We start from the raw sequence: 13,698 nt of genomic DNA, 5'->3' as shown, positions 1-13,698 counted from the left end.
CGCAAGCTTCGTAACGTGGCGCAAATACACGCTCATGAATCATCATGTTGTTCGTTAGGTAAGGAGACATGGAGGAGCTGTTCTACCAACATGCTAAAGCACCAGTTTTTCTATGCTGCCTCAAGTTAGCTGGCCCATACGGTAGACAATCGGGCCAGGGGCAGTCTGGAGCCGCGGGTAGATTGCGGATGTATTGCAATAACCTCAGGTGCTTCCGGTCGGGACGCAGATATTGTGACCAAAAGAAGTGATACTAGCCAGAATAGAGGCGTCAGAATAGCAAAGCCCGAGCAGCGCAGGCAATTCTTAGGGGTGTAATGGGCAAAGGCACACCCACCCCACTATCAAGGTCGCACTGTCCGCTCCGCCGTCTTTCCGCACGCCTTCGCGCTTGGCACTCCTCTCCACACACACCCTGCCCTTCCAAATCTTTGGCTCCACACTCATCCACAGTAGTGGGGTTTCTGGGAACCCACTCAGTGTTCGCTGTGCGTCCGATGGCAGATCCCCCGAAGCTTCTACATGGGCCGAATTGCTATTTGTTCCCCCCATGCCGCACTTTACGCCCGCTTCGACGCCCAGCTTTTAAACATATTCAATACACTTTCGTGGCAACGCCCCCAAAATCAAAGTCTTTTTCCCATATTTTATTCAACCCACCAGTATAAAGAAACGCTCAAATAACAGACATTATCAGCTTTCGTACGCTGGAACGGTCCTCCTTGCACAAACATCATCAGACCATCGCCATCATGGAAGAAGATGCTACAGCCCACCGACGCGGCCCCTGGTCTGGAAACGAAGACGAATTTCTTATGCAGCTCGTTAATCAACATGGACCACTCAATTGGGTTCGCATTTCCACCACGCTCGGTACCCGAACTCCCAAGCAATGCCGCGAGCGCTTTCATCAAAATCTGAAGCCGTCGCTAAACCACGAGCCTATTACCGCCGAGGAAGGAATTCAAATTGAAAGACTGGTTGGGGAAATCGGCAAGCGATGGGCAGAGATTGCACGTCGTCTACACGGCCGCAGTGACAACGCTGTCAAAAATTGGTGGAACGGCAGCCAGAATCGCCGCAAGAGATATGATCGCCGCCGTAATGCCAATGCTATTGGTAGTGAAGGGTACTATCGCCGATCTGCTTCAATCAGTGGTGCACCCCCTCAACTGCCACTGCCGAATCCTATGCAGTCTCCGATTGAGCAACACCGCCAGCATGTCCCTTGGTTGGACGCACCTCTACCGTCACCTTGCTCGTCTGAGTCGCCCGACGCTGACGGTTATCATTACACCACATCGTCGCCTCATCGAACTGCCAACCTCTCACGTCACATCAAGAATGAGCTGCCTCCAATAAGAACTTTGACTGACGGGCATCATGTCGGCCCTATGCCCAGTGGTGCTCTGCCAGGCTTTAGCTCCTTCGATCAACAGTCAAGCGATAACGATACGCACAGGCGGCAACATCTGCTTACAGCACCGAACTCTCCGGTTCAACAGCAGCCGGTTGCCGACAAGGTACGAGATTCGAGAATTTCCGTATCGTCTCTACTGCACTGAGAACTCGAGCCGTCGCGGATGAGATGAAGAGCGACACACATTGTTTTACTGGCTCGCATCGCGACGGATGAACGAGATACTCGTTCAGCGTGAGCGCGTGCATGAACCTCAATATTATTGAGAGAGGCTCGGACCTATTCACCACACTATACCCAAGCCAAAAGCACTATTACTGGCCTCGTTCTGCTTTTTGCGTTTTGAAATCTGTGATTCATTACGTCAATAGCTCTTACGGAGCGGAGGCACGAAATCTAATCTTGTTTTCTTTTTTGAAGAGCGTGAATTTTTGCAAGGCGAACAGGGTTTTTTTCTTTATTTCTTTTTACGGCTTCCCTTCTTGCAATTTTGCATGGTTGGGACACTGGTAGGCCGTGTAGTGTATGTGTATGGAACTGCGCCAGCGTCTAGGCTGGATCCCTGAGTAGCACGAGTAGCACGCAGATAGAAGAAGCAGAATTCATAGGCACATCAAGTACTACCAACGAAGACATTTGATTGTGAAATTTGTTGTGGGAGCGCGCAACTGACTGTACATGCAGTTCCAGGTGATACGTAATGAAGAAATGGCCCAGAGAGCGCCAAGTGGGCTGTGTGGTGAATCATCAGTGATGACGGCCAAGAAGCTATACCGTGGGCGGCGGGTCGAGCCGCGAACAAAACTCAAGGTGGTGGCGGCCGCCAGCACAATTGGCTTGGTGAGATTTTGATTTTTCCTGATTTTAAGCTTTACCCAGTACTTTGAGTGGCTTTTCAGCACTACATGTACTATATTAGTACGCGGGCTGCGTGGCTTCGTAAGGGGACGTACTTTTCCTTTGGTTGATGGTCGCGGTAGGCAATTGTACCAGGACTAAAGTCTGCTAATAAAACTATGAACTGACTCACTATTTAACTTTACCTGTTAGCTACTGGCAGTTGTTACTTTGGCATTGCATACCCACCTAGGTAGATAGGTGGTTTTGGCCAGTAGTTATCAGTAATTAGTTAAAAACAAAGTGGCAGGACCAGACCAGTGAAGGCTCCACTGCACCGGTCAGAACTTGCTTGGTCCAGTGCCGTGAGTGCGTAACAAAGGTGCGCGCTATCACCACCCATTCTGGCCCTACAATTTTGGGTGAGCGACGCGGGGCAGGTGAATACCTATATCGGAATGCATTGTCATGAGGCAGTGTAGGCGCCACGAGGTTGTGACATGGGACTGAATGCAGGCGCGGTATTGACGACTGAGCACCGGGCAGCCTGAGCGCCAGAAGCCGGCGAGCGACAATCTTGACACTTGGCTTGTTAGTACCAGTTGTCGGTCAGTCGTCATCTTGATGTGCAAAAGCAGGGAAGACGTCAACAAAGACGCAAAGTAAAGAGAAAAAAGACACGCGAGAGCTGCCGAAGTATGTACATGCACTGATGCATCGACGCTTAACATTGTCCAGGGCATCTGTCTCTCTCGTTCGCTGTCCACCATCCATGGTCGGAAACGTTGCCCTCTGTTGAAAGAAACTGTTAAAAAGCGCGGACGCGTACCGAATCGATCCCTCACTGGTAATTTGGCCCTCAAATAGGTAATTTTGGTCAAATAATTACTGCCCTGGCCCATCCAAAAGACCTCCTTGCACATGTATCAAAGCGGGGGCCGATATTTTCCAACCCGGTACTGCTGAAGGGGAAAACGGGGAGACCTAGGTACCTAGGTACCTAGGTAGGTAGTTGTGCGCTGCCGAGAAACTTCGGCCCGTGCAACGGCAACCACCAGAATAACTTATGACTGGCAAAAGTAATAAGTTAACTATGGCAGATAAATCTATTTCACTGGTGGATTTGTGGTCTGACAATCCACCCACCAGTATGAAATAACTTCAATGAGCCTGGCCCTGGGCCCTGGTCGCACCGTTGAAGTCTAGTCGCACCGTTGAAGTCCGTCCGATGAGGATCGGGACCTTGTGGCTTTCCCGCAGCTTCTGGACCTCGCCGTCAAATGACGAGCTAGCAAACACCTCCTCTGTGCCGGCGCATTCTGCCAGGTTTGCAGGTGTACAGGCATGCAACTTGTTGAATGATGAGATGCTGCAGACAGCTGTGAGCTAGCACAGTTCTGCAAAATATTGGCCTCCTAAACAATGGGCTCTGAGCGAATGGCACCGTCTAGCACTCGAGCAGTGAGCCAGTAGCATGGCGCACAAGATGCAACGGTCCCGGTCCAATGGGTCCATTCCGCCCCGCCAACAACTTCGTCATGTCGTGATCCAAGTTCATATAATAACAAGAGACAGTAATGAAAGCGACCGTGAAAGCGGAAAATATACATGATCAAGAAGCTAGTGTTACGACCCTACGACCCTACTTTGCGTGTTTGCCTACTCCTACCCACTGCGCGGGCTACACGTAGCCAAGCCTGCGGCTAAAGGGGGGCATGGGGGCTGCGACGAGCCCGCTGGATGCTGCCCAAAGACGGATGGGCCCCAGTATTGCCCTTATTTGGCCAAATGAATGATGCTGGCCACTGCGCACTTCAGAATTGCTGAATACTGTTAATTGCTCGCGATGCAGGACTGGGTCCATGGCATATGATTGACAGACCCGAACCATGTTCATCAGTGGTTGCTGTCAGTCAGCGCGCTCCTGGGCACACTTGTGGATGCAATCACCCAACGCTGACAAGGTCCATCTCGGGGAAGCAGCTTTATTGTATACGAATCTCTGATTGGGGTCGGAAGATGGATGTGATCTTGTTTTTCAAGGTGATGACGATGCCGCTTTTCTCGGGCCCGCGCTTCTGAGTCCTGGTTGACAGATGCCGTGGTTCTAGTTCGATGTGATAACTACCGGCAGCGTCCCTGAGTTTGCCTTGAATACATGAGTGTCTGTCCGAACATCTCTTCCCATAATGGTATAATGGTACTGTTATTCTAAGCCTACATCTCCGGCGCGATGATGTCGGCGAGCATAGCCAGCGCAAAAGAACCTGCAAGTATTGCATTCATGCCCTGGAGGAAGTATTGATCATCTCTTTATCGAGCAGCGTAGAGCGTCTAAGCTGATCACCGCTTGACAGGCTCACAGCCGCAACGTGGGTGTAATACACATGAAGTAACTTGCAAAAGCACTCGACTTTTGTCATTCTCCGCGTCTCCCCTCGACCTTGATATACTCAGTATCTCACTCAGCCCGCTGGCGGCTTCTTTTCAAATAATCTAGGGCACCGGCGGCTCCCAAAGACACTCTCTCTCCGTGCGCGACTTAATTTGCACGTGGGCAAACGTGTCTCATGGCAGTGGGCACGCCGCCCGCTTCCAGCGGGCCAGGCTGCGATCGCATCATGGTGCCAGTATGGTCGTGTATACTCAGTATATGCATATAAATTTCCGCAGGGCAAAAAAATGGAGCATAAGCAAGTTTACGCTGTCACGCTGTGTGGTGCTGTGAAGAGTACTTGTAGTGGTATCCGATCCGCTGTTTGGCATGCCCGTTGAATATCGGCGGCTGGCGGACAGGGATTGTTGATCCATCACTTGATGCAGATACGTAGTGGTGCGAAACGGCCACGGCATTAAAGCATAACTGCACTAGAACCTAATCGGGCAGTATCTGGAGAATCAAAAGAGGACCGGGGCTTTGCCACCTCTCTCATCTTTCCGCCCCCATCCTTGCAAACCCCAGCTGAACGGAGAAACTGGGAAAATGTACTCGGGAAGCGCTGCAAGGAACCACCGTTTTGCACCGGTGAATTTCGGTCCCAGCTGCTTGGGAGCCCCCATTAGCGCCTGCAACGGTCCTCCCAAGAACGAAACCTTGTTTTGCATTTTATTTTAGAATTGTTTTTTTTATTCCTTTTCATTTATGCATGACCTGTCCCCTTCCTCTCCACCTCTCTCCGCAGCCATCATCAGCCGCAACCATATAATTACTCCTCCGGAACGAGGACGTTGCAAGATCAACCGCCCTCTTTCCGATCACCTCGAAGAAATGAAATTTCCATTGCGACTATACAAATGCTTTTCCAGTCAGCAAGGGTTTGTGATAGTTCTCGGACTCTTTGCTATCAAATATGCCCGTCCTTTTGCCGCTGCGCACATTTGCACACACGCACGATGATGCAGAGAACGGATCAATAATCCCGCATCGTCTGGCTCCAACCCTTGCAAGGTCAATTGTGACGGGACTGACTCTTTGATGCCTGCCGGCTGGACGGTTCTCGCATGAATTTCACGCCCCGAGTAAACGGTCTCGGACCCGCTTTCGGGGTAGGCGTGTGCTTGCTATGTGGAGCCTCACCGTTGGCACTTGCCCATCTTGGGCTAGCTGAGCGTCTACATCAGTAATCAGAATTTGCTCGCACTATTCCACTGGCTCATGATTGGACTCGACCATGACGCCTCGTACCACTTCCTGGAGTAAGCCCCCTCGGCAAGCCCTGAGCTTTGGGAGAAGAAACGTTGGGAAAAATGTTTTCCGTTTAACTAGCAACGCACATTTATGGACGGAAGAAAAAGGGGACCGCTTTAATAAGTATGCCGCAGCACACGTGTGACAATGCCGCACCCTCGATACGGTGAATGTGGGGAAAAGGCATCTATCATGGGCTTTTCGGACCACGACGAAGATACGAGAGTGGAGGAAGGACTTCGATGCTGATCATCTCGTCGCCATCGCCTTCCGTCTTTGCACCTCATCTCCGGTACTCCCTGGCCTGAACCAGGCGCCGAAGCACAGTGGTGTGGTTCGAGCCAAGGGCCTCAATGATTAGTGATTGGGGTAAACAGTTGGTAACCTAGCTGGCGACAAGGAGCGCCAGGGCTACGTTGAAAGTGGGCCAGCTCCTCCCACCCGATGCGCAGAAACGGTGCACTAATATGTCATCCCAGGCGGCCGGAAGGGGGTGGGCGTCCCTCAAGGTGCCATTGCTGTTCTTCCGTTTCCTTTCTGGTAGAGTAGGCTCGTTGTGGAAACAATTGTTCGCCCGCTTTCTAATAGCTATTAGTTAGTGGAAAAGCGGCGATCAGTTTTTTTTTTTTGTTTTTTTTTTTTTAACCGCGTAACGACCGACCCACGCGTGGCTCTAACAACCGTTCCGCGGCGTTTCTGCGACCCCTTGTCAGACGCAGCACCGTTGGCTTGTGGCGTTCCGGAGTGCGGCTCCCGACCGACATTTTTCGGGCATCGGTCAACGTACGCAGCTGTAAGAAACGGCCCCACCAGCCTTTGCAGACCACAATTGGTGCCACTGAGGTCACCGTACAGGGAGGAAACCGGCTGGCCCAGCCAGCTGGTGTTGATGGGCTGTGCCACCCGTACTAGCAATCTAACCCACGCGGGCGTTGCACTTCTTGGCTCGACAGTTGAACAGCTTTCCAGACCCCCCACCCTGTCTGTCTGCCCCTTATTCGTACTTTGTAGTTATGACCAGTACTGGTTTACAAAACTCGCTCTCCACTCAGAACATTTCACGCCACACTATGGATACTTAGACATGAGTGTACCCCTGTGTGATGCCGTGCCTGTAGCCATACTGATAATACAGCACAAAATGCTGGCCTCCGATGTGCGTACTCACTGGTCAAAAATTCAACTCCATTTGTCCTGGAATAAATCATATAGAGCTTGGGGTAGATGAGCCCGCCTCCTTGGGACTTTGCACGGTGGCAAGGAATGGCCTGCCGGCCAGCTGGTCAGGCAGTGATTCCGTTGACGCGGCTCAGATTTCAGGCCCCGACTTCGATACCGAATCCTCGCCACAACGCTAGCGATCGTGGCTCCAGATCTCTCTCGGCGGCAGCCATTTCAGTAACTTGGCTCACAGTTATGTGTGCTTAGGCGTACAATACCCTGAGTCCTCTATCTGATCATACATTGAGAAACCGCCCAGGTCACCTGTCATCGACAACACCTTTTAGCATCATGTTAAATTCAATTAAGCTGGTACGCGACTTTGTCATCACGGTCGCGTATTCTTCTCTGTTACGCAGGACGCCCAATCTTGATGCATTTGTTGATAATGTTCCTTTTTTTCCTTGTGTTCTCTACTTATTTGATTTAAGCCAGTGTCGCTCTGTATTTCGTACGTCTTGTCTCCATGCTGCTGTCCCAGCGATCTGGGCGTACCGGTTCTCGCTTATCTCGAAATTGTGCTCACCCTGGGGTGCGTTTAGCACCGGTTTTCCCGTGTCCTCTCCACGCTCCGCACTGACCACAGCCGCCCTGTCTCGCTTCTCTTTTTCCGTCAGTTCGGTTTCTGTCTTTGTGGCTGCCATTGTGTTGCTCGTCACGCCCAATGCTCCAATCTCTCTCGGCAACATGTATTCAATGCGTAGTATTGGGGCTGACTTCGTGACGCTGCCCTTGTACCCATTGCTGCTATGCGGGAAAGGGGTGGTGGCCTCTATCCGCTTGGAAACCACCGGCTGGGGCTCAGGTCGATGCTGGGCCCATAACTGGCTGGGGTAAATAACGGCTGGCATGATGGTGATTTTGCTATTCGACATGGGGTTTTTACGAAGTAGATGAGTGTTGCAGTGAGCACAGGATCCTAGCAGTTTGCGTATTTTGGCCAATCAAATATTCTCTTCGCGTGCGATAACTGGTGTCAGAACCCCGCAACTGGCACTGGCACTCCCTGTTTTGTGGACAGTGTGGACTGTTGACTGGCAAACTGGGGGGTGTTACGCGAACTTTGCTACTGATACGTACCAGTACGTCCGTCGCTGGACCGGGGGCTTGGTTGAGAGCCCGAGCCACTATACCGGTCAGCCGGGAGGGAAAGAGAAAACAAGGCTCGCGGCGGGACGGGGGTGTCGGTAAACTATTGTTCCACAACGTGCGTTAGTTTCAACGTCCGAGATGACCGATGAATAATTGACTCCTGAAAAGTAATCCGCGCACAACAGACTTTACAGGCTCTCGTGGCTCCGGCCCCTGCACAATACACAGGGCGTGTGTGCCGCAACAGTGTGGTATAGGGTACCATGTATGCACCAGAATCAGCCTCGCTTCACATCATCTTTGGGCTACCTAATGTATGCCATACCCTGTCTGAAATCTGATTTGCAGAGCCTTGGCGTGCTATTACGGTCATCAGCACTCGGGTAGCTGTGTTTTCACTCGTGAGGGGGGGGGTACGGGTAAAGGGAGGCAGTAGAAGGCAACAGAGCACCGCTCGAGTGCGCAATGAGGGAAGTACCCCCTTGGGAGCAGACAATGTACATCATGTGGTGTGACAACGTCCAGACAAAACATATCAAAAGGTAAAATCGAAGACATAGACCGACATAGGACACGGCAGAAGATTGACCAGCTGTCAGCGTGGATAGCATCCGCGTGTGCCGACAGAATGGGACACAATCGAGCTGAGCTTGGCGAGCCGATAATTCTACGAGCGTTGACCGTGACAGATTACACCGCGAAGCTCCCCCAAACACATGGAACGAGACACCATAGAATCAGGATCATAAAAGCACAAGTCGAGGCAAAGTACGAAGTCCTTACACGGCTGGCTAGGCGAAGAGAGTAATAGCAAACCCTACAAAGGCGAAGCAGTCACAGACGCACAGAAATAGCAGGTCATGCGCGAAAATGCACTATAGCGACACAAAGTATCAACCGAGTAAATACGAAAAGACAACAATTCAACTTATCAACTTGGCAGTCACAATTTCGATAGTGCGGCGTACACAACTGGCACAAAAAGAGCAACACCAACACCACGAACGGTCACCATTGTCAGACTGTTGTGTGAAATATTCACTATCTTCGTACCTAAAGCCACGAACAAATGTACTGCAATTCACCGAGCCCATTAAAGGTCGAGCATACAAGATAAGAGTTAATGAAGCATCGACCAGCCGTACTGATATCAATCAGTACATATATCGCTCGCGCTATCGATGCAAAAGCTGACCTAGCCTAGTCCCGTCCCAGGAGTTGCTTCGATTCCTCGTCTTTCCCCAGTAGGCCCAAGCTGCGTATTTGTTTTGCGCTCGGCGCATCGTCTCGTGCGGTAGCAGCCTCAGACCTGGCATACGCAGCTTGCATAGCCAACGCTCTGGCATGCTGCACGCCGTCAGCATCGGTTACCCCAGTGACATCCCCAAAGCATGACGTAACAGACCTCTTTCTTATGATGCAGACACTCGTAGTAGTCCTCGAGTGCCAATGTACATTTCATCTTGCCGGAGTCGTTATCGGAGGAGGTATTGACAACGTAGCAGCCCATCACCTCTTGCCAGAAGGAGAAGCAGCGTCCAACGCCTAGAACAGGTTAACATTCTCTGATGAAGGCAAGGAAGTCCATAGTCAGGCGACATACCCCCATGCATTCCATATCCGGACGCCATGATGCTCGAGTTGCTACTTTCGTCGGATACAAGACCAGTGTCCAAGAATGGACGCTTTGGAGATGGGGTCCTTAAAATTCGGGAAATGGCCGGCTAAATAGAGAGTTACTAGCAAATATACACGTGTTCAGCGTGGAGAGGTCGTGAAAAAGTGTACTTATGTTAAAGACTACTCATCGGTTGTGACATATCCCCGGTGGTACCCACTTAAGTACAGTACAAGTGAATGGCCCCCATAGACGCATATCGGAATAGAACACGGGTACAGACGTCACAAGGGCTTGTCGAATGACGCGAAGCGAAGCTACTGTTCCTGCAAACTGGCCAAAAGAGCAAAGACACAAGGGGCTTGCAATTCAGATACAGAAACGGTACCAAGGTACCAGGTATGGGCAAGAGTATAACACCAGCCAAGGTGCTGCTCTTGGCGGCATACCTGGCAGCCCAAGGCGACATTGACAAGCTAGCTTCTCTTGCGCTCCATAACGCCCATGTTTTGCACATAGAAATTCTACTGCGCGTTATTCTTACCTATCTCCCAGAGACAGCCGAGCCATGCGCTTACACCGAATTTTTGCGTGATCTTTCAGACGGCCAACTACGAGCCCCGGCCCATTTCGAGCTAGATACCTCCTCGGTCGACATACTGAACGATGAAACTGCGGTCAAAAAGGCTAAGAAGCTTCATCTGCTTCCATTATACAGAGAGAATGCGGAAAACGGCAAAAACGACGATCTTGTCCGAGATTTCATTTTCCAAAGAGCGTACAGAATCAATGCAGAAGTGGGTGCCCTGTCGCAGCTCGTGGATCTTCTCCGGCCATTCCTTGACAAAGACCCTTCTTTAAACCACTGGGCTGCATCTACGGTGTTGCCGTTCGTGAGACGGAGCTGCGAGTACCACACAAGTGATTCACCCGAGTACTCTCTGTCCGAATTTGAGAATTTACCGGACCGGACCGCGGCGAGATTCCTACTTCCCGACTCCACTGAAGAAGATGGAGAGGCAATTGGGCGAGATCTCCGAGGTTTGATTGCACCATGGTTGCATAATGAAAGGCGCTGGAAACATGAGAATGCACCAGAGAGCGGCATCGGGCTAAGCTGTCCGGGGTGGGAACAAGTTCAAGATATTATACTTTCATGGGCAACGAAATCATGGACTAGTGTGTCTGGTGCAATCTGCCACTGGGAGGGACCACGCGACATATATTTCGGCGAACATCTCACGATGAGCCTTTCCGAGGATAAAGTCCAATATCTGCTTAAGACGTACGCTACCACGGCTGTTGCCTGTGTATACAGCGTCACTGAGTCAAGCGAGGACGCTCTACGAAGTTCATATAGAGTGTGCTGCATAACGCGCAAGAGACTTGATGACGCGGAGTCATTCTTCACCCTGGAGGAGATCATGTCAGACTTTACGCTCCTGCCAGCCTTCAAAACGATACTCGGCGGCGACCCTTCAATGTCCGCCTTTATGCGCCATGACTTGTTGAAGACATCAAACCCCCTCACTTCAGCAACGCCAGAAGCTCTGAAATTGATTACGGCGCTCACAATCAGTGCGTTTGTTTCCACGAGCTTGGGTGTGCCCTGGTCTGTACGGAAAGCGGGAGACCTACTGTTCATTGGGGATGAGAGAGAGCAAAAAGGGGAACTCAGCAAATTGCTTCGAGCTATAGCCGATCGAAATCTACGCAATGATGATACCTGTTGGAAGCGTTCAAGAGAAGCCATCCTGTGGCTATCTGATTGGGGGTCGAAAGCTAAAAATACAGGACTGTCGTCGCACAGTTGTGGGCCTCTGGGCATGGTCTCCAGAGACCATATCGAGACTGAAATTCTAAAGACTTTGCTTTCCAAGTCAAGTATGATGGTTTTGCAGTCTGGTAAATGTGTACACATACGCTAATCTCGCAGTAGGATACTCGTTATCAAAGGAATTGTATGAAAATGCCAAAGAGCCGCCACTGGCTCGAGATGTGCTACAAGATGCTGTCTACCATTCTGCTCTGAATGCTTTTGACAATGCATCAAATCCTAATAGGACTCGCGGCGGGCTGAAGAAATGCGACGAGATGTGAGTAAATAATTGCCCATGTTGGGTGTTATATCTTTCGCTAATACCTCTATAGAATTCATACGTTTCCATCCATGCTCGGGAAGACTTCCCCGACAGTCAAACGAGTAGAGGCTCTCCTGAGAGCCAGCCACGCGCTGAGCGACTACCGTCTTGTTCTCAAGCAGGGCGAGCCCTTCAGCCCGGTTGTACTCCGGGTACACTCTGACCCGATCATCATCATAGAGAAGGTGCTAAACCAAAATCCGAAAGCCTATACACGCCTACAGGAGTTTTTGGAAATGGGATCCAACATGGTGTATGCTGGCTTGACTTCACCTGGATCGTCGATCAGGCCAGCAGTAACGTCGCTAGATGTTGAGCGGGGACTATTTGTTGCCGAGAAGCGGATAGTGGCCATGTGCATTGAAGCGGCATTAAATGAGGAAGATTTTGAAACTGCTTACTCGTATGTTGTGAGCCGAGTTGGGAAGGCAACGACTACCAGACTGGATCAAGCTATTACAATGCCCGACGCCTGGTCTTGGACGGCAGCATTGAAAGCCGGACAGTACATTCGGACAGAGCGGTCACAACAGCCTACTCACCTGGGAACAGCCAGTGGCAATCTTGAAATAAGGCACCTTGAACAGAGAATCGAGTGTCTGGCTACGGCAATTCGCGCTGCTCCCCCGGCAGAACTCCAGCAGATATTAAAGAGCTTCAGGAGATGCGAAGAGCAGCTAGATTCAGCAATCAGGGAAGAAGCTGCAAATGAGGCGGCCTGGGATGCTGCGGGAGACTTCAGCGCATTGCCAGGTAACTTCGATCCCGCGGTTCAGCGACCGGGCCAATCAACTCGCAACATGACTGCTAGTACAGCGGCAAGGCAGGGAGAGGAGGCACCAATGTCGCTGTTTGATCTGTCTCGAGCCACTGCAAGAATCGCGCAACGAAACTTCACTGCTCTGCCCAGTCTTCAAGGTACGTCGTCAGCCGCCGAAAGCCATGCTCCATTGCAAGAGCAAACCGAATCTCGTACAAGGAAACGGGATCAACTTCGAGAAGCTGCTACCGGGACGCTTGTATCTGGTGTTGGTTGGCTTCTTGGTGCGCCTGTCAATGGAGGGAGCGCCGGTAACGAATGATATCATATGATACGAAGCAATTTTGTATGATTCAATAGACGCCAGAAACGCAGAAGATTGCCTCAGGGAGACAATGTAGCCGTCTTGAATGGCATCATGACGTCAAAGCTACTCGAATTTGACCAGGATCGCCTTGTACCAAAGGGTTCGATCCTATGATTATACGGGTGGAGCGACGAGATGACTCTGAAGCAGAACTCTACACTCATAACAGGACCAGCACAAGTGAGACTGCGGACCCGCCAGCGAGCGTATCGGCGAGCGGTCAGGAGTCATTCGCAAATACTACGGAGGGTCGTTTGAGCCACGAAATTCTGGTATGGCCGAGTTGACTACGAAGTGTGTGGCACGAGAAGAGTGGCCTAGGTAGAAAGAGGCAGTATGGTAACGATCCGATGAGAAGCACGCAGCGAGTACATGGCCACTCCGTAGATTCACCCAATCCCCGCGCTTTCGGGCGTGAACAGGACCACAGCCACACTCTAATGGTATCATCACTTACCTTGCTCAATTCGAAATTTGGCGTATTGATCAATTGACAGCATTGTCACCGCGCAACGCCTTGGCTCATCAAAACGTCCGTGAGAGCTGCATCTCAG

At 51.1% G+C, this 13,698-nt stretch overlaps 4 protein-coding genes across 4 annotated transcripts; 2 read left to right on the top strand and 2 right to left on the bottom strand.

Moving 5' to 3' along the window:
* Positions 1-752: 752 nt before the first annotated feature.
* BBA_07259 (myb-like DNA-binding domain-containing protein) lies at positions 753-1,565 on the top strand (the record flags this gene model as incomplete). Its single annotated transcript, XM_008602356.1, has 1 exon — positions 753-1,565. One exon carries the CDS (start codon positions 753-755, stop codon positions 1,563-1,565), a length of 813 nt encoding a protein of 270 aa, XP_008600578.1.
* A 6,014-nt stretch (positions 1,566-7,579) lies between these two features.
* BBA_07258 (uncharacterized protein) lies at positions 7,580-8,017 on the bottom strand (the record flags this gene model as incomplete). The annotated part of the gene is made up of 1 exon (XM_008602355.1): positions 7,580-8,017. One exon carries the CDS (start codon positions 8,015-8,017, stop codon positions 7,580-7,582), a length of 438 nt encoding a protein of 145 aa, XP_008600577.1.
* A 1,441-nt stretch (positions 8,018-9,458) lies between these two features.
* Positions 9,459-9,889, bottom strand: BBA_07257 (NADH:ubiquinone oxidoreductase 11.5kD subunit; the record flags this gene model as incomplete). Its single annotated transcript, XM_008602354.1, has 3 exons — positions 9,459-9,605; positions 9,664-9,803; positions 9,862-9,889. 3 exons carry the CDS (start codon positions 9,887-9,889, stop codon positions 9,459-9,461), a joined length of 315 nt encoding a protein of 104 aa, XP_008600576.1.
* A 388-nt stretch (positions 9,890-10,277) lies between these two features.
* On the top strand, positions 10,278-13,099 carry BBA_07256 (secretory pathway protein Sec39; the record flags this gene model as incomplete). Its single annotated transcript, XM_008602353.1, has 3 exons — positions 10,278-11,760; positions 11,816-11,972; positions 12,028-13,099. The coding sequence occupies 3 exons, from the start codon at positions 10,278-10,280 to the stop codon at positions 13,097-13,099; spliced, it is 2,712 nt and encodes a 903-aa protein (XP_008600575.1).
* Between the last annotated feature and the right edge of the window lie 599 nt (positions 13,100-13,698).

This window comes from Beauveria bassiana, assembly GCF_000280675.1.
Source record: "Beauveria bassiana ARSEF 2860 unplaced genomic scaffold BBA_S00023, whole genome shotgun sequence".
In the NCBI taxonomy this organism is placed as follows: Eukaryota; Fungi; Ascomycota; class Sordariomycetes; order Hypocreales; family Cordycipitaceae; genus Beauveria; species Beauveria bassiana.
This window is presented reverse-complemented; position numbering and strand designations above follow the sequence as displayed.